This window comes from Nicotiana attenuata, unplaced genomic scaffold (assembly GCF_001879085.1).
Source record: "Nicotiana attenuata strain UT unplaced genomic scaffold, NIATTr2, whole genome shotgun sequence".
NCBI lineage: Eukaryota > Viridiplantae > Streptophyta > Magnoliopsida > Solanales > Solanaceae > Nicotiana > Nicotiana attenuata.
The window spans coordinates 16,714-38,552 of NW_017673982.1; the positions used below are offsets into that span (position 1 = coordinate 16,714).

At 37.4% G+C, this 21,839-nt stretch overlaps 1 protein-coding gene across 1 annotated transcript; it reads right to left on the reverse strand.

Moving 5' to 3' along the window:
- Nucleotides 1-11,633: 11,633 nt before the first annotated feature.
- Nucleotides 11,634-12,812, reverse strand: LOC109217761 (uncharacterized mitochondrial protein AtMg00810-like). Its single transcript, XM_019382031.1, has 3 exons — nt 12,660-12,812; nt 12,150-12,530; nt 11,634-12,068 (listed from the first exon to the last, which is right to left on the reverse strand). Exons 1-3 carry the CDS (start codon nt 12,810-12,812, stop codon nt 11,634-11,636), a joined length of 969 nt encoding a protein of 322 aa, XP_019237576.1.
- Nucleotides 12,813-21,839: the final 9,027 nt, after the last annotated feature.

Consider the following 21,839-nt stretch of genomic DNA (forward strand, 5'->3'; position numbering starts at 1 on the left):
CCCAGCCCTTGGAGTCCAATAAGTCTATGCGAACGCGACAGCCCTGACGCGAACGCGGTTAAGAAACGTGTGAAGCTACGCGATCGCGAAGCACTAATCGCGAACGCAATAAAGAAACTTGTCATCCTCTAGAATTACTCTACGCGAACATGTAGAGGAGGACGCGAACGCGAACGCGAAGAGGAAGAAGGCCAAAGCTACGCGAACGCGTGGATGTTACCGCGAACACGAAGAAGAAATTGGGACCTGCACAGCTGAAGGATTTTCTGCAACACTTGAAACTCCAAAATGCTCCGTTGAGCATCCGAAACACACCCGAGGCCCCCGGGACCTCAACCAAACCTACGGACATATCTCATAACATCATTCAAACTTGTACCAATCCTTAAACCACCTAAAACAACGCCGGAAACACGAATTAATCAAGGATTCAAGCCTAAGAACTTCAAATTCCAACAAAACACGCTTTCGATCAAAAACCTAACCAAAGCTCGTCTGATTGACCTGAAATTTTGCACGCACGTCCTAAATGACATGACGGTGCTACAGAAACTTCCGGAATTCCATTCCGACCCTCGGATCGAAAATTCACTATCGGACCGGAAACTTCAAAAACTCAAACTTCGGCATTTCAAGACTAAATGAGCTACGAGCTTCCAAAATACATTCCGAACACGCTCCCAACCCCGAAATCACCTAACGGAGCTAACGGAACCATCGAATTTCCATTCCGAGGTCATCTTCACACTGTTCCGATTACGGACCATTTTTCAACACTTAAGAAGAAAACTAAAAATAAGAAAGCCAAAAAGATGCCAAAGAAGAAAAGCAAAGTCAAGTTCAAACATGCCTAGAACAATAGCAAGAAGAATACTGTCTCTATATCGACAAGCAAACAAAATGATCAATCTTTAGCAGAAATTAGGGACAATATGCAGATTCATGAAAATCCAAAAGCTCTAAATGTACAGGATGAGGGGAAGCAGAATACTTTTACTGGAATTGGTACAATAGAAGGGCAAGAAAGGAAGAAGGCTACTAATATACAAATAGAGGAGGGTAAACAGTCTTCACAAGATAAGGAGACTATCAAGAAGGAAGAAGGCAAGGCAGAAAATAATAACAAACATGTTCACTGTGACTCAAATACATCGACTGTTCCATCAGAAATAAGAAATTTACCAGGTATAAACTTAGTTGTCGACTTGGATGACAAAGAATGGGAGTGTTGATACCCAATTTTTTTCTGTATATTTTTATATGCAAAATACTTTCAAAATAACATATGTATGCATATATAAGTGTGTCCAAATGTTTTAGTATTTTTCCTAATTTTTAAAAGATTTTTAAATCAATTTATTGCCCTATTTTAGCGGTACAAAAACCAATAATTATTCCTCAAATCATCATTTCTGGTGATTAATTTATTTTATTATGATATTTATACCAAAATATCGCTAAGGTAATTTTTTGCACATTTTTTACAAATTTATTGAGTATTTTAAAATTAAATTGCACATAATTGCAATTTTAGCCTATCTTAAGATTAATTACGTTTATAATTACAAATTTGATTCCAGTATTTTTAATTTAATATTTACATATTAGTAATTAATTTAGTACTTTTAATTTGTTTCCTGAAATTGTTTTACAAATTTTATAAAATAAAAAGGGAAAATGGCTATTTAAATACTAGCCCTAATTATTTTAATTTTAGCCTAAATTAGCCCCCCATTTAAACCCAATCCCGATCCAAAATTACCCGGCCCAATTCCTAAATTACCCACCCCTGACCCACTCAAATAACCCACCCGGACCTCTTGTGTTAATCCTAGCCGTTGATCTAACAGATCAACGGCTCACACGCATTCTTTCCTTTTTTAATTTACCAAACCCCCCAACCCTAAATTATTTTCAATTATCCGCCGCCTCTGAAACCCTCCCCTCTCTCAATCACTCTCGAACCTTCTCTAACCCTAGCCACCTCCGCCCTGAAATCCACCGGAATCTATGGCCATCAAAGCTATAGGAGTCTTACACCTACCTCCTAGTGCTCTTACGTGCCTGATACCTGAAGACTCGAGGCCTGACTATGAAGGGTTGAACCCAGACCACCATTGATTCGAGGTCTCAAGGTCACCTCTGGCCTTGCTCCGGCGTACCATGGTTGTTTGAGCCTGTTCTAGCCTCTCCGACGCAGACCAGTGACCTTTTCAAAGCCTTTCTCATTTCTAGGGTTCTTCTGAAACCCTAACCCTTCGATGTTCTCTCCAATTTCTTTAGATCCGTTGTGTATCTATGCTTTCCCTGAGTTTTCAAACGATTTCCCTAACTTTTCTTTCAAAAATCACTTTCAAAACCTTTCTTTTCCGATTTAGGATTTTCTGAAAAGTGTTTAAGTGTTTTTATGAGTTTTCTTTGTCATGTGTGTATATTTGTCTCTACTGTGTTGTGGTATCATGTTCTTATATGCTTCTCTTACTGTGCTTTCCTATATTATAATCTCGTATGCTTTTATTGTGTTCTTGTGCTTTTTCTTCTTCCATGTTCTCGTATGTTCTTCTACTATGTTTTCTATACTATGTTCGTGTATGCTTTTCTACCATGTTCTGTTATGTCTCGCCTACTATATTTTTCTACTGTGTTCTTAAGTGTTTTACTATTTTCCTTCTACTGAGCCTTTTTCAAAGTTCTTCTAGAAAACCTCTTTAAGCATGCTTCTTCTACTGTTCCTATCAGTATTTTTCCTTGAATGCTTCTACTGTGTTCTGCTATCATGTTTTTTATGAGTTTCTGCTGCTGAAAGGAACATGCAAGAGGTTTCAGTTCTAAAACCTCTGAGCCTGTTTACACTACTTGCCTTCTCATCTCTGTACTTAATTCAAGGTGGAAACCCTAGAATTTGGGGAAGTTTGATTGTGGGATTTGATTGAACTAGGGTTTTATTTCAAAACCCCTAATTCTTTCAGACCAACTCCAAGACTCTGAATTGAGTTTGGGGCTTCCTTGTTTTCATGTGATTTTGACCTTTTTACTAAAACTCTTCTACATTGGGTTTCTCTATAGATTTTACAGTAACATGCCAGTCTTCTTTCATGCTCACATGCTCTTTATATGTGATCAATTTCCCTCTAAATGATTCTCAATTAGTTCAAGCTTCCTTCTGAATATAGCCTAATTGATTTCTTTCCATTGCTTACTGATTTTCTCTACTACTCGACCTAAGTAAAATCCTTCTTCACTTTTTTCTGACTTGGTTCATTCATACAAAATCTCGGACCATTTGATTTAGTGGTTGTTGATTGATCTTCTTTCCTTATTTGCACAAATTGTGTACTTCAAAACCTTGTCCTTAAATAACCATTTTATGTATGTGCCCTTAATTGCATGTTGTGAACAAAGTGTCTATTCAATTTCTTTCCTTAATTGGTTTTTACCCGTTTGAATCTGAATCCCTTAATTAAAGTGAGTCTTGTGTAATTGATTGAAAATAAGTTCTTTAATTATTTTCCTACCTTATTTCCTCATGACTTTCACACTATAAATACATGACTCTTTAACACACAGCACACACGATTAACAATCATTCACTTCACAATTCACAATCTCTTCTGAACTCTTACTCTCTTTCTTGTCTGCACTGTGGCTTTTACAAGACTACTGCATTTTCTCTATTTGTTTCTTTGAAACTGGTATGTCGTATTTAAGTTTTAGCATCATCACAATGTGTTTATTTACAGCCTTTTGTGTCCATGTCTATTGTACTGTTTCTGTAGAGTTCAACATTTAAATTAAATATGCTCATATTTTTATGCCTGTTTCTGTTATGAATCCTTGCTCCCCTACCCTATTACCCCTATGTGTTTGAAGGTTGTGGCATAAGGCATGGCAACATGAATTTTTGCCCATGAATTAAGTTTGACCCAATGGGGTCTTAACCTCTATATAAATAGGCTAGAGGGTGTGCCAGCATATCCCATTGCTGGGTGTGCCCATCAACCTGCTTTTCTTTTGCTCTTGCAATTCCCCATTCCCTATACCCTATATGTGTTAATGTGAATTGCTTCCCTCTTCCTTTTCCCCTTTCAGAATTCCACTTCTACACTTGCACTCTCTCTTAGTTCCTAAGTTCTACCCCCCCTCCTGTGAGCCTTGCCTTGGGACCTTGAGTTCCCTCTGTACTTGGACACTTGAGGGCTGGCCCTTCCGCACTGCACTATGTCCCAGTCTGGTAATGTATTTGGGGTGTAAGCACTGCCTGGAGTCGATGTGAGGCTCTTAGGGAACTCTGACACACCCCAACTGAGAGAAAGGCTTTGAAATCTGATCTTTGGAGTTGGTTTACTTCATACTTCAGACAGGAAGTCTGAATCAGGCTCTCCTTGGTTGTAATTTTTAGTTTATGATGTATTTTTCCTTACTTTATTTTTCTGGGCTATAATAACTTTGTAATAAGACTTTCGGGGTTGGCTAGTGAAAAGGGAGGGGTAACCATGCATGCAAAAAGGGGTAGCTAACATGTCTATAGGATTTCTGATTTCTGCACTCACATATAGATACCATGTCTATAGGATGTCCAATTTCAGCATTCTCATATAGCTACCATGTTTATAAGATTTTTGCATTCTCATGTAGATACCATGCCTATAGGATTTCTGATTTTTGCACTCACATATAGATACCATGTCTATAGGATTTCTAATTTCAGCATTCTCATATAGATACCATGTCAATAGGATTTCTGCACTCTCACATATAGATACCATGCCCATAGGATTTCTAATTTCAGCATTCTCATATAGATACCATGTCTATAGGATTTCTGCACTCTCACATATAGATACCATGTCTATAGGATGCACATGCATGTAGAAAATATTCCTATAGGTCCTTTTTGATTCTCGCATATCCACTTCTCACTAGGCAAACTTATTTATAGGTTTTAATAACCAAACGCAATCAGATATCTTGTTCATATGAGACCCAGCATTTCGATGTCCTGCCTATAGGGTTTTTCTGCTTTTTTACTATGTTTATGAATGTGTTCTAAAGTCGACAAACGCATAGAAAGCATGCCTATAGGAGTTAATCAAATCTGAATCACTTCACTCGCTTATAAGTCTAAAACTAGCAGTAATAATGTATTACCAAAGGCAGAACTTGTGCACTTCTAAAACTCGCTTTTAACTGGCAACTTTTCTTAAATCAGTTTATAATCAGCTCATCTGTAGATATTATGCCTATAGGTTTTTGTCTATCACCTAGGAAAACTATAGGATAAAAACTTATAAACTGAATCAGATGTTATTAGCTTCAAGCAGCAGTCAGGCCTGATTCGGGCTTCTTATCCGAGTTATGTAATAAATCAGTCTGCCACAACATCTTTATGTTTAATTAGACCTTAAACGGTACGTGCAAGACATGCTAAACTATGTGTTTCTTTGGTTTAAGGAGGTCTGACTGAGCCTTTTTATTTGTTTATATGCTTTCCCCAAACTTGCTATACGTGTTCTGTTTGTCGCCTTAGTATTTTTACCTTTTGAAATCACAAATGAGCCCAATAACCCTCCCTTTAGGATTAGTAGTCCCAAGTACCTTCGGGACTGATAGGATTGGGGCGGGTAATAGCATGCAATAAGTAAACAAAACCATTTTGCGCTTTAATACCTCAAAAGGGTAGGAAAGGGTAGATATGGATATGATGACCACGCGATAACATCACGCGTAAGAGTGATCACCGGATGTTGTGTGGAGTGATCCATATTATTAATAAATCTAGGACCCCCTTCCCTTTGTTTCTTTGTTTCTTTTAAATCTTTTAAAATGTTTCTTCTAAATCAACTCTCTTTAATGCTTTCCGACTTTGTTTATTTCTAACCTTTATGTGAAAAGTCCCCTCTTATTTGAAGTCCTACTTGCCTATGTGTTATTTGTACTTAAGTCAACCACACTAGTGGATCCTGAGGGGTTCCTAACACCTTCCCCTTGGGATGGTTATCCAAATCAAACCATTCTTAGTGTCATAATGCACTTAAATCATTAGGTGGTGACTCTTCAATTCCGTTAAAACCCAATTCCCCAAAAGGGAACGAGTTATCCTCCCAAAATGTCATAAACCTGATTTCACGAGAAAAAGGGGGCGCAACAGGGAGCAGGAGGTTAACAAAGGCAGTACCAACAGAATCGACATGAACTACAAAAGGGGCAGTGATATTGAGAATGAAGACATAGATGAGATCTCGGAAAGTCAGAGAGATGATAATCTAAATTCTAGTAGAAGAGGGAGAAGTGAAACACAAAAGTAGCAAAAGTCCAAAAAACATAAACTATCCTTCATAGAAGAGGAAACAAAAAGAGGATAACACCCAAATTGTTGTTATGATTAGTGCAATCTTCTGGAACATAAGGGGAGTGAGATCCAAAAAAGCCATTCACGGGATTAAAAAACTTATTGACATAAACAACACTCAGTTCGTGTCTATCTTCGAATCTTTTATCTTGAAAGAGAAGGTAGACGGCTACAGGAGATTTTTAGGATTTCAATACCGCCACTCAAATGGCAACGGTCAAATTTGGTATTTTTGGAACTCTTTCAACAACAATCAGATCTTCTCAGAAAGTGATCAACATGTTACTATCAAGTTGGAGAAGGACATTTGCAATCAAGATATTCTTATTACGGCGATTTATGCTAAGTGCATGTCTGTAGAAAGAAGAGATCTTTAGTCCTCTTTGCAACACGATAGTGCTATCATGAATGATCCTTGGTGTATCGGGGGTAATTTTAATGTGATCCTTGATCCAAATAAAAAATTAGGGGGTAAACCTCATAGAATGTACAAAAGCACCAATTTTCAGAATTGTATGGAGAATTGTCGTGTTACAGATATTGGTTACTCTGGGCCAAAATTCACCTGGTGCAACAACAGGAGACAAGGAAGGGGATTTGGAAGAGATTGGATAGAGTTTTTGTGAATGAAATGTGGGACACTCTGTTCCAGAGATGCTCTATTTGGCATATGGAAAGAACCGGATCTGATCATAGACCTCTTCTTATGAAGAATTTATCTTCTAATCACAATTGTATAAGATACTTCAGATTCCTCAACTCTTGGACCAATCTGCATGGTTTTTTTAATATTGTCGAGGATAGTTGGAGTGTCAATGTTAAGGGTAATCCTTTGTGGATCTTGCAAACTTAATTGAAGACTCTCAGTAAAAGGTTAACTCAATGGTCTAGGGAAGACATCGGGGACATTCATGATGCTGTTAACAACTGGGAAGAGAAACTACAACTTCTAGAGGATAAAGACATTGAGGATAATACTGAATTGAGCAGAGAAGAAGTTAATAGGGCTCACGCGGAATATATTAGATGGCTTAGCATTCAAGAATCCCCCCTTAAATAGAAGTCGAGAATAAATAGCTTGAAGATGGTGACAAGAATACCAGGTATTTTCACTGCATGCTTAGGGGGAAAAGAAGGAAACAACAAGTAACAGAAACAAAAATCACAAGGGTAATTGGATTATTGGGGATGAGAGAATTCCTAAAGCAACAGTCAGACACTTCAGGGCACAATTCAATCTTCCTAAGACAAATTTCAATCCTTCTATTTTGGAATGTATCCCAAAATGTATCACGGAGCATGATAACGCTAATCTCAGCCAGATGCTTGATGAAGAGGAAATCAAAAATGCTGTTATGAGCCTTAGTGCTGATACCACTGCTGTTCCAAATGGATACAATGGAGAATTCTATCACAGCTGCTGGAAAATTATCAAAAAAGATGTTGTTGCTTTTGTGATAGAGGTCTTCAAAGGAAAAGGTCTGAGTAAATTCTTCTCTCATACTTAGTTTTGATTCCCAAAATTGACTCTCCTTCTAGTTTTTCCGATTTTAGACCAATTAGTTTGTCTAACTTCTCTAACAAAATCATTTCAAAAATTCTTTCTTTAAGGCTTAACCTTTTATTGCATAAATTAGTTTCTCCTAATTAAAGTGGTTTTGTGAAGGATAGGCTTATTTAATGAAAATGTGTTATTAGTTCAAGAAATTATTCACAAAATTTCTAATAAGAACAAGGATGGGAATGTTGTCATTAAGCTAGATATGGCCAAAGCCAATGATAGAATGTCTTGTCCCTTTGTACTCTCTGTGTTAAGAAAATTTGGGTTCTCTAATCATTGGACATACATGGTTCATAACTTGATTTCAAATGTGTGGTATTCGATCATTATTAATGGGTCTAGGCATGATTTTCCTCCTCATCTCAAGGCCTTAAACAAGGTGATCCCCTCTCTCCCTCCTTGTTTATTATAGCGACTGAAGTTCTCTCCAGATCCCTTAATAACTTGTACAATCACTCTGACTTTATTCCTTCTCTATGCATGATAATGTCCCAAAGTTAATCACTTGCTTATGCAGATGATATTGTTATTTTTCTGTAGCGGTAACTCTAAATCTATTAAACTTGTTCTGAAGCAAATTAGTAACTATGAGGAAAACTCTGGTCAACTGGTTAATAGAGACAAGAGTTTTTTCTTCACTGCACCTAAGACTGTTGCTAACAGGATTAATAGAATTAGGAAGTGTTCTGGCTTTATGGATAAAAACTTTCCTCACTTACCTTGGCTGCCCACTTTACGTGTGTAGGAAAAAGGCTAAATATTTTGACACTTTAGTTAGTAAAATTGTGAAAAGGCTCAATGGTTGGCAGGGCAAACTCTTGTCTTATGGTGGTAAGTCTGTGTTGATTAAAAGTGTCCTTCAACCGCTGCCTATTTACACTTTATCTGCTACCTCCCCCTCCCCCCTCACCAAAACTATTTTTAAATTAATTGAAAAATATTTTGCTAATTTCTTTTGGGGTACTTCAAGTGACCACAAGAGGCATCACTGGAGCTCCTTGAAAAATCTTTCTGTGCCTAATGATGAGGGTGGAGTTGGTGTGCGTAGGTTGGAAGATATCAGTGATATGTTGGCTATAAAGAGATGGTGGAGGATTAGGTCTACATCATCTCTTTGGACAACATATGTTAGGAGCAAATATTGTATAGGATCTCACTTGGTATCTAAACAATGGGTTGTTAGTAACTCTCATGCCATGAGACATGTCCTTAAATAAGAAACACGGCTGAAAAATATATGATTTGGCATATTAATTTCGGTTCTAGTAGCTTTTGGTGGGATAATTGCACCTTAAAAGGTCACCTTGCGGGTCTAGTTAATAACACTAGAAAGAGTCATAAAACTTTGGTCAATGAATTCATCACTGAAGGCAGACGGGATGTTAATAAGCTGAATGTTGTTCTTCCTGAACATCTGATCAATCATATCCTTAACATTGACATTGGAAGCCAAGATAAAAAAGATAAAATCTATTGGGATCTTACGGAGAATGGCAAACATTCCAACAAGACAGCTTGGCATTTGGTAAGAAACTTTAAACCTAAACAACACCTCATGGGTAAGTTATGAAATCTTAGTGTTTCTTTTAACATGTCGTTTCTGGTTTGGAGGCTCTAGAAAGGAAAACTCCCCTTCGATGAAGTTATTTCTAGGTTTGGGAGACAAATTGTTTCTAGGTGTAACTTTTGTATCCTAACTATAAAAATATGCACCATATTTTTGTAGAAAGACATGCAGCCAGTTATGCTTGGAAACTATTTGGCTCTCAACTTAGCATTAGCTATCTCCCCCACCCTATTAGAAATATCTTAAATAATTGGTGCAGTACTAGTTCTGTAAATGCTTTACATAAACAGGTATAAAATATTACCCCTATTATTATATGTTGGGTACTGTGAAAAGAATATTGTGCCTACAAGTATGGAGAACAGAAAAAATTCTACTTCTATAAACTACAGCAACAAATCATCTAGAATGTGAAAGCTGCTCTCCACAAAGCATATCCAAAGTGTGACCTTCAAATGCCTTGGAACAGGCTATGCGACACAGTTGTAAGGTTACACCCCAAACAAAGTCTCATGGTAGTGCAATGGGCAAAACCATCGTCGGGAAGACTCAAGCTTAACAAGGATGGAAGCTTCAACAAGATAGATGGGAGTGCTAGATTGGGAGGTGTTTTAAGAAAAGACAATGGTGAAATTATTATGGCGTTCTCGGTCCCTTATAGATGCAGCAACCATAATATAACGGAGGCATATGTACCACATTTTGTCATTACCTGGTGTATTGAGAAGGGCTATACAGATTTTACTCTAGAGTTGGACTCGTTAATGCTCGTCGATTTGCTAATGGGAGAGACAGAGAGGAACTACAAAATGGCTACGATCAGGGAAAAAATATCACAATTAAGGCGCCCATCTAATATAGACATTCTCCATTATTATAGAGAAACTAACCAACTAGCGGACAGCTTGGAAAAAATTGCATCAAAAGCTCAAAGTGAAGCTTTCTTCTTTTCTGGGCAGCAGCTTCCTAAAGCAGCCAAAGTCCCATTTTACTTTGACAAAAGCCAAATTCCAAGCATTAGAATTAAGTATGACAAGGCCAATTTTTTTGTAAGCTAGAATTTTTTGTTTGTGGCAGGTGAATCTGATTTTATTATCACCTTGCTACCTTTTTTGAAAGGGTAATCTTTACCCTTGTGTTGTAATATTTTTGAAGTAATACAACACTCCCAATCTATGGGAAATTATATAAACAAAAGGCATGTTGAATTATTCAAATAGAGCATGTAGTCGTAGATATCAGGTTATGATTCAGAAATTATGTAACTAGTTTTTGTTGTCTGTCTAGAGATCTAGTAGTTTGAGACACCCGTCCTAGAAGGTAGTCAAGAACTCTAGAGGCTCTTTATATTGTAAGTACCATTTTTTTTGTTATAGTAATATTAATTCCCCTGTTTATTACCAATGAAATTTAATATCAAAAAACCATAAATAAGCAAATTAAGTTTAGACATGCAAACTGAAAAAGCCGAAAGAAAATAAATTGATATAATTTCAGAAAACCTATAAAAAGGAAAGGGAGGAACAAGAATGTATATAAGTACTTTTTAAATGAAAAAAATATGAAAAGAAACACAACACACAGGTGCACTAATTTACAAGTTTTGTTGTGTCTTGATTAGTAGAAGTTTTATATATCTATCTATATATGATTCTGTTATTTTTTGTTATTTTTAAGCCAATTAATTTGGGTTTTGTTTACTAAAGGAATTTTTAGAAATATGTATATAGATTCAACTAAAACACAGAGTATATTAGTAAGAACAAATTAGTAAAATATTGAGATCAAACAGATGAATTGACCTTAATTGAAGAGGTTGAGCTTGAGCTCTCATGAGAGCAGCTTCTGGACAAAATGAAATTGGGGAAAAACATCTTCACCTTCTATTCAGTAGAGTTAAGTTTTGTACACGTAAAAAGAAAAGAGTAAAAATGCTAATTATAAAAATACCCCTGTAACTAACTCAACTAATAACTTCCTAAGTCTAACAACTAACTAATCAACTACATGACATAAATAAATATACCACTATAATTGATAACACTCAATTAATCTCAATACCCCCATCAAGTTGGAGGTGATAAAGTCACAGACAACTTGCCAAGACGATCATAATGCTTGACCCTTGTAACTGCTTTTGTCAAGATGTCTGCCAGCTAGTTATTAGTGGAAATATGAAGGAGTATAATCAAATCATCTTGCAGCTTGTCTCTTTCAAAGTGACAATCTACTTCTATATGTTTTGTTCTTTCATGGAACACAGGATTCTTAGCTATGTGCACTGCAGCTTGACTATCATAGAAGACTGGGATGGGGGCATCACATAAGACTGTTAGTTCTTCCAATAAGCGCTTGACCCACACTAACTCACCAACCACCTTCCTCAAAGACCTGTATTCTGCTTCTGCAGAGGACAATGAGACAGTGGTTTGCTTCTTTGATTTCCAACTGATTGGACTGGTTCTTAGGAGTACAAGGTATCCACTCACAGATCTCCTTGAATCAGGGCATGCAGCCCAATCTGAATCACAATAGGTTGTGACTTCATAGGAAGGATCATTATATAGAAAAATCCCTAAGGTAGGATCAGCCTTCAGGTATCAAAGGACATGTATAGCAGCCTTGAGATGAGGTTCTCTTGGTATTTGCATGAACGGACTTAAGTGTTGCACATTGTAGGCAATATCTAATCTTGTGTTTGTCAGGAAGTTAAGCTTCCCAATCAGCTTCCTGTAATATGATGGATCAGCAAACAAAGCACCTTCTTCAGCTTTGAGTTTGGTTGATGAGTCAAGTTGAGAGGAAACATGAGAATACCCCAAGTAGTCATATTCTTTCAATGAATCAGTGGTGAATTTTCTCTGAAAAATCAATACCCCATCATTTTTATAAAGCATCTCAAATCCGAAGAAGTTGTGCAACTTCCCTAAGTCTTTTATTTTAAACTGATTGTGCAAAAATGCCTTCAGTGCTATGATTTCTTCAAAGTCAGTCCCAGTAAGAATCACATCATCAACATATAATGCCATAAAAACATATTGATCACCTTGTTTCTTGTATAACAAAGAATAGTCATTTGATGAGTGCATGAACCCCCTAGAATGCAAAGATTCTGTTAGTTTGTCATATCATTGCCTACTGGCTTGTTTGAGTCCATATAAGAACTTCCTTAGTCTGTGTACAAGTGATTTATCCTCCATCATCAGACCTTGTGGGACATCAATATACACTTCCTCATATAGATAACCATGGAGGAAAGCATTGTTCACATCCAATTGATAGACATCCCATCCTTTCTTTACTGCAATGTTGATTAACGTCTGAACAGTAGTCATCTTCACTACTGGAGAAAAAGTTTATGTGTAATCAACCCCAGCTTCCTGAGTGTATCCTTTTACCACAAGCCTTGACTTGTATCTTTCCATACTTCCATTTGCTTTGTGTTTGATTTTGTACACCCACTTGTACCCTATATCTCTCTTTCCTACATGCAAATTAACTAAATCCCAAGTATGATTAGTATATAAAGTTTCAAACTCTTGTGTGATTGTTTCCTTCCAGGCAGTATTTATAGCTGCCTCATCATAAGAGTTTGGTTCACACTCATGTGAAATACTCTTTACCAGTTGCTGACTATCATGGCTTAAAACATTGAAGGATGACTGTTGGTAAAAAGGGCAATGAGTGATGTGGATGTGGAATGAACTGATTGATGTTCAGGGTTTACATCATTATTTGAGTGGTTGTAGGTTTGGTAGAGTGCATACATAGTCTTTAAGGTGAGAGGGAGTGGTGAGTGTTCTGCATGATCCTCTATATTGTATAAGATTAGGTTGGTTATTGTCAGGCCTTATATAATGTATTTTCTCAAGGGATGATGCCTGTGTTTCTGAATGATCTCTAATTATAGGACTATGAATGTGTGTTCTGTTGTCTGAATCTGGATTCTATTGTGAGTCATAGTTATGTAGGCTTACAGGACTTGGATAGTTTGGTGATGTATTTGTGACCGAGGACTGCATATTCTCAGATATACGACTACTAGTGGCAGAAGTTGATGTATCTATGTCAACAACACAATGATTAGCAGGATCATTCACAACGGTGTTTGGACATGAAGAATTAGAATTTATCATATGCAAGACAGAAGCAAATGAAGAGTGTTCAGGTGAAATAGCAAAAGGGAACACATCTTCATGGAATAGAACATCTCTAGATACATGTACCCTCCTTGTGGCTAGATCCAAGATTGTATATCCTTTTACCCAAAGGGATACCCTACAAAATATGGGGAGTAGCCCCTGGTTCAAATTTATCTTTGTGTGTCTTAAGTAGTAGTGTAACATAAGCAGCCAAAGTGAGTAAATTGGTTTTCTGTTGTAGAGAAGTTCAAAATGGCATTTATCATAAAAGGACAGTAGAGGGTAGTCTGTTTATCAAGTATGTGGCAGTAAGGATACACCCCTACCCCCCCCCCCCCCCCCATCCCAATATTTTATTGGTAATTTGGATTGATGGAGCGGGGCCCTTGCAATTTGTAGAAGATAGTTGTGCTTTCTTTCCACCACACCATTTTGTTGTGGTGTGTATGGGCAGGTATTCTGGTGAATTATGCCTTTGTCTTGAAAGAACAACATGGATTCACTATTTACCAATTCCACCCCATTATCAGTTCTAACAACTTTAACAAAAGAATTGAACTGGTTTTCAATCATAGAAATGAGAGCTTTAATGGTGTGAAGGGTGTTGGTTTTGCTGCTCAAGAGATATGTCCAGGTTGGTCTGCTAAAATTATCAACCATGGTAAGGAAATATTTTTAGTTGTCATGTGTAGCTATGTGATAAGGACCCCATAAATTAATGTGTAGTAATTCAAAAAATTTGGTGGTAGATAAGGTTTTCTGGGGAAATGGCAATCTTGGCTGCCTTGCCATGAGGCAGATAGAATAGAGAAAACGTTGTTTGGGATAGAAGTTAACTGGTATGGTAGATATTCTTTTCATTTTCACAAAAGGTACATGACCTAGTCTACTATGCCAAAGATGTTCAACATTGTTCCCATGAGATGCAATAGATGACAGAAAAGAATATATACCAAAGGGAGAGTTAGTTTTGTTTCTTGACTGAAGGTTATTTACATTGTTGAGTGAATGTGGTGACCTATTTACAATTTATAATGAGTGTAAAGGCAGACTGTGACTCTCTCCTCTATTTACAACATCAACTGATGAAGGAAAACAAGAATGGGAGTAAAAAGTAGAAAGGATAGAAGATGGACTACTATGACATTTTGAGCATAAGAAGTACAAATCACTCCTTGCTTTACCAATCTCCAAAGGCTTCTTCATTGAAGGGGCCCGCATCATGCAAAGATATTTGCTAAAATTAACTATGAAATCAAGATAGTCTGTTAGAGAATGAATAGAGATGAGATTGTATTTGAAACTAGGTATATACAACACTCTGATTAGAGTTAACATTGGACCAAGAAATGCATCTCCAATTTCTGTCACTTTCACCCTATATCCATTAGTTAGTGTAACTAGAAAGGGATAAGATAAGGTTCTAATATTTTTCAGGAAATATTTTCCATAGGTCATATGATTTGAAGCTCCACTATCTAATATCCACAAGTCAGCAAGTGATTTAAAGCATTTACATATTGTACTTTCAGCAATCTCTTTATAAGTAGAACAAGCTAGAATACCTGCAAAGTTGGAAACTCCACATGCTATGTTGTGTGAGCCTTCCCATGTGGTCCTCACTGGAAATTTCTCCAATAGACTGAGTAGCTGATTGTATTGATCCTTTGTCAAGCACTGAAATTCCTGATTGTGAGATCAACCATCAGCTTCTTCACATTCTGTGTGAACTTTTGCAATAGATGCTGTATTTCTCCCCTTAGTGAACATGAAATCATGTGGGAACCCATGTATCCTGTAACAATTGTCTCTAGTGTGTCCTGGCTTTTTGCAATAGTCACAGAATAATCGAGACTTGGTAGTTGGATACCCTTACTTGTTTGAATTGTACGAGTTATTATTATTTCCTTTTGGATTGTAGTTTGTCCTGAATTTGTTATTCTCAGGCCCATTTACATTCAATGAAGTGGACTCCATAACCAGTTTGTTGTTTAGCCTAACTTCTCTCTGCTTTTCTTCTTGAATAAGAATGGAAAAGGTTTTTGCTATGTTGGGCAATGGATTCATCATGACTATGTTGCCTCTCACCACTGTGTAGACTTCATTTAAGCGCATCAGGAACTGAATTAGCCTCCGGTCTTGCTCAGCCTTGTGCATATTGGCCTTTGCACCACAGGTACACTGACAATTGCATTGTGCGTGTGCATTCAGTGTATTCAATTCCTCCCAAAGCCTTTTCATGTTTGTGTAATAGCCTGTGATATCCAAAGCTCCCTGGCTAAGGTCGTTAATTTCCTTCTGTAATTGATACAATGTTACTCCATTAGTTTAATCGTATATATCTTCCAGCTCTTGCCATAATTCCTTAGCATCACTGACATATTGTAGACTATCAGCTAAGTCCTTTGAAAGTGATTTTAGAATCCACGGTGTTACCATATCATCGCATCGAGCCCACTGATCATAAGTGGCATCATCAGGATTAGGTTTCTTACATTTTTTGGTTATGAATCCAGCCTTGTTTTCTACGGATAGTGCTCTGAGAACTCCTCTTCTCCAAGATCTGTACCCAGTTCCATCAAATGTAATAGGTACCAAAGTTGTTCCGGCACTCTCCGACGAGTGCATGTACAGCGGATTGGTCGAGTCCAAATTATTGGTCGCATCCTAATTTTCCTTGTCTCCGTCCATCGATTGAAGACAAATCTTAGAAAATTAGTTGTAGTAAGCTCTAAATATGGAGAGAAGAATCAAAAAAGTTTAAACCCTAGCAATGAACTGTGAAGTGCATATTTTGATTTTGTAAAATTGAAAAGCTGGAATTAAATGATGAAACTTGATGAGGAGAAACAAGTGTTGATGTGAGAATCAAGCTGTGCTCTGATACCATGTCGAGATTGAGATCAATAGATAAATTGACTGTCGCGCCCCCTTTTCCCTCCCTTTTTTGACGGTGAAGAGGTCCGGGTTTCGACATTCACGGGGTGTAATAACTCATTTCCTTTTGGGAATTGGGTATTTAAAGAGTCGCCACCTAACGGATTATGGTGCGTTAGGGCACCTAGAGTAATTAACTCTTGGGTTGGTTTGCATTACCAGAGATTAGGGTAAGGGCTCGAAGTAACCTCGAGGGGAAGGTGTTAGGCACCCCTCTTGGTCCATAACTATGGGTCCCGGCCGAACTTATATTCACAAATTAGTCTATATAAACAGTTGAATCAAATAAGTTGCAAGTAAAACACGTTGGATAACTCAAGTAGCAAGATAAAGGTTTGAACAAGTTGTAAAACAAAGGTTTTGGCAAGGAGGGGTCCTAGGTTGGTTATCTTATAGGATCACCCCACGGAATGTCCGTAAACACTCCTCAATGAGGGGCTACAGGTGACATTAGCGTGTAGTCATCATATCTCATGTCTACCCTTCTCATCCCCTTATTGGTCATGCAAAGCGAGTGTTTGGTCAATGATTCCTATTGCGTGCTGCTACCCATACCTCCTTAATGGTCCTGGAGGGAGTTATGACCTCTACCTATAGGTGGTTCTGGACGTACCCCTAAGGTTTTTAAAAGGCAAAAACTCTAAGGCGATAGTCAAAAGCACTTAGGAATTTCACACATATGGGAGCAATTAAGAGGCTCAGAGTTTCCTCCTCAAATAAGCACATAAGCAGCACGACTCAAGCGCAGTTAAGGTCTTTTATTAGACAATGTCCTAAAGAAGGATATCTAAATGAATATGCATAAACAAGCAAACCTTTTTTAGACTCAGAAATTATACTCTAGCAGTTGCCTAGGGACTCTTTTAAAAGCATGTTAGGGTCAGAAACGTTAAGCGATAGAGATAGTTTCAGAGAATGCAATTTTGGAAACACCCTAAAGGCTTGCTTACACACGAAGTACTGACGTTTATTTAATACAGAAACAAACAGATTTTGAAATAGGCTTCTTTAATACCTATAGGTATGATATCTAATGAGATTGAGGTAGTTTAAAAGAACTTGTCTCAGGAAATACTTAATACTTAATAAAACCAATTCAGAAATGAACGAGGCGTGATCAAGGAGACTAATTAGACTAAATTAGATTAACAGACAAAATTGCGAGTAGAGTTCCCTATAGGCATGATATCTAGGCATATTACTGATTTTAATCGATTTGCAGGTGTGGCAATGTACCGAAATACTCGTTATAACTATATCTGAATTAAGTCCTATAGGCATGGTGTCTATTATTAAACTGATTTTAAGACATGATTGTTTGGAACCTATATGCATGGTTTCTAAACATGACATAATGTAAAACCTTATAGACATGGTTTCTACTTGATGAGTAAACAAACTTAAAATTAAAGTCGTATGGGCATGATTTCTATATGGCAAAGCAATCAGATTCAAAAGAGTAAAGTTCTATGAGCATGCTTTCTATTTAGTAGAGCAAACAGACTACAAAAGTAAGGTCCTAAGAGCAGGATTTCTACCCGTATTACCCCATAAAGTATGCATCTACCCACCCCATTTACTAAATACCCCAATATCTGTTTACAAATTATTACATGCCAATGAATGAATTACATAAGCAGAAACATAAAATCAAGAAGCTATTTTACAGGGAGCCTTCCATTAGGCCCGGGTTTCCCAAAGCCTCCAATGGCCTCATATGCCTCAATTCCATAGGCAAAAACAGAGTCTAGGTGCATCAAAGTTCCCTAAGGATCTCAAGGATCCCGGGCAGTTCTTACACCTAGACTTAGCAACCAAGAATTGAACAAGTGCAGTGTGGAAAGACCAGCCTCAGTATGCTAGAGTTCAGAGGCTTCTCAAAAGGATCCCAAGGCAGTACACATACTAGAGGGGGCAAAACTTATTGACTAAGTCCAAACACCTTAGGATAGGTTCATACACAGCTAGTTCACAGAACCAAGTAAATTCAGTAGTCACACACAAGGGTCAAGGGGTTTGGGATACATAGAACATCTGGCTACAAACACATAACCCAGCAAAGGTCTAGGACTGGTTTAGACATGCTTAGAAACAGCTGACACTGGCATAGTCACAAAACCTGACATAAAGAACACAACCACATAGAGGGGTGATAGGGATTTGGGGATTCATGGGATATAGGATGGTAAGTACACAACAAGTAAGAGACAATTGGTAAGACATGCTCAAAAACACACATAAAGGGGAATATGCTAGTCTAGAGAAAGGGGAAGACATAATAACATACTGATAATGTATTCTTAACTACAAGTTTCACAACAGAACCACAAATAGAAGCAAACTAGAAACAAGAAGAACTGAAACAACCAGAGAATCATGTTGTTGTTGGAACTTTGAATTGAAACTAGGACATACCAGTGAACAGGAGATTAAGCAGAATGAAAAGAACAAGAGAGCACAATGGTTAGCCTTGGCTTGCAGCCGGCTAACTTAGACAGTAGCAAATAGCACAAGAGAGAGAGAGCAGAGATTTTTTTAGTATGAGAGAGAGTTTTGAACCCAAGTATTCGTGTCTGTGTGTTAATGAAAGACTAGAATGCTTATAGTTTGAAAACATGCAGTAAATAACGTGAGAATCATAGCAGCATGGTAATTAAGGAACTCAGAATTAATTAGTTCAGTAAATCAAGGCAAGTACTCCCCTTAAGTTAAGAAAATTAACTCAAACGGTAAGAACAAGTGGTAAATAAGGGAAGAAATCAGTGTACGACTGATAAGGAAAGAATCAAAGTTCAGTAAGCATGGGGCAGTCAATTAGGACTAAGTTCAAAAAAACTCCAATTAAAGAAATAATTCCGTAAACATAAAGTACCACATCAAATAAGGTAGGAGAATCAGTCAATTTAAACAGACGAGGTAGAATTTTAGGGTTTCAAAAGAAAATCTTTCAATCAAACCATCAATTAAGGAAATCAGAATCAATCAAGAGGGGGTCATGATTCTATACATCAACATATAAATAGAGAAGATCAAACAGGCGTAGCAAACAAGCAAGGTCAGCAATATCGATAGAAAGAGGCAAGAGATGAACAATCAAGATGAATACAATCACATATAGGTGATATAAGTAGGCTAAGGACTCAATAAACCCATTCGAAGCATGCTAACCACAAAACTTAACAAGAATTTAGTAGTCATGCTAATACACAGAACCAAAACAAAGAAAATCTAAAAATTAGGGCTTTTAACACAGGCGAGTTAAAAAGCGTTAAGAACATAGAATCAGTCAAGATATGCAAGGAAAGAGGTTTAAACATAAAGGAAAATCAGTTTAAACGAGTGTAGAAGAAACTCTGAGAAACCCTAACTTTAAAGAAAGTAAAAATGGCTTAAAGTTGATGATTCTTTCAAAAGAAGTTTGAGAATAGTATAAAACATAGAAAGCAACACACTTAAATCGTTAAAAAGAGCACAGATCTAAGAGATACAAACGAAAGTTAGGGTTTCAAAGGAAACCCAAAATAGAAACGGAAGAACCTGCTATAACTTCAAAGATCGTAACAAATGTAGCATGATTCTGCTCAAAATTACATCGGAGAAGCCATGAACAACCAAAACAGGAACCCTAGATACAAGTCGGCATGGCCCAGGGCCCTTGAAGGCCTCGGGTATGATGAGCAAGGCGACAGAGGAACCATTAGAGGCTTGGGGTTGAAAGGTGGTCGCCGGAGATGACCGGAGAGGGAGGCATTGGAAGAGGGGTTAAGGATAGGTTGAGAGAAGAGAAGAGACAAGAGAATCTGAAGGCGGCGGGTGTGGAAAAGCGATTAGGGTTAGAGGGTCGTTGATCTTTTAGATCAACGGCCAGGATCTGATGGCTCTTGGGTCGGGTAGGTGTAATTCGGGCTTGGGTCAGGTATTTTAATCTGAAATTGGGCTGGGGTATTGGGTTTAATTTGGCTAAAATTGAAAGCCAAATCTGGCTATAATTAAAATAGCTAATTTTCCCTATTTTAATTTTTAATAAATAATAAGTAATTTTTGGAGAATAATTTAATGTGCAAAAATGATTTAAATTATATAATTGTCAATTCAAAAATATAGGGACCCATTTTATGCGCAAAAAATGTAATTATACACTAAATGGGCTGACATTGCAATTACATGCAATTTAGCTTAAAAATACCAAATGCAATTATAAAAATGCATAAAAAAATATATTAACCACATTTTGGTATAAGTATGGAAATCAAACAAATGAATCATCATAACAATAATTTGGGAAATAATTATTGGGGATTTTATGAATAAAAAGGGATAAAATAAATCAATTTAAACCCTTAAAATCATGGGAAAATTATAAAAACCTTGTGCATGCTTATATATGCTATTTTGAAGGTATTTATGCATATTTAAAAATATATAGGGAAAAATTGAGTATCAACAGCAGCCCCTCTATACCCGGGAAGGATGAAAGAGTTTTCAGGTAAAGAAATAATGGCCAATTTTGACCGGATAGGATGTTTTGAAAGACGGAGGCCAAACTCCGGTTTTCGAGTTGCCTACATATCCCTGGTTTTACAGGAATCAAGCCATGTGTAGTTCTGGATTCACCTGCGGAGTATGCCGATGAAATTATGGCAAGAACGGACACGAGATGCGGAAACGGCTACGGTGAACGGTTAAGGCTCGGGACGGTTGGAGGGAACTGGAGCGAGATTTCTCCGGCTAGGATAGCGGCTTCTTACTGGTTACCTGCAGATAAAAAATACTACAGACATATTTGCGAAAATTTAAACATGATGCAAATTCCCTTTGGACCATAAAGGTTGTCTTCGGACGGTTAAAGATGACGTCCTTGGACCATGACGTCCTGGGCCATGAATTGTTTAGTGAAAGATTCGTAGGCCATGAAATGGTGTTCTCGGGCCATGAAAATTGTGCCTCCAAACCATGACGCCTTTGAATAATGATATGCAAATTTGAGAGATCTTCAGGCCATGGCATAATGTCTTCCGGCTATGAGGATGGTGCCTTTAGACTATGGAGCCTTTAGATAGATTGGAGATATTCCAGCCCATGATATGCAATAATATGATGTAACAAGACAAGGTTTAGTCTTGTGAAATGGAGGGCAGAGCTTAGCCCGATTGAAAAGCAAGTAGATAGTAGTAGAAATAGAGCAATATCTGTGCAAAGAGGGATAGTGTTTAGTCCCGTGCAAGTGGGGACGAAAGGATTAGCCTTATGTAAATGGGAAGGCAAGGATTAGCCTTGTGTAAA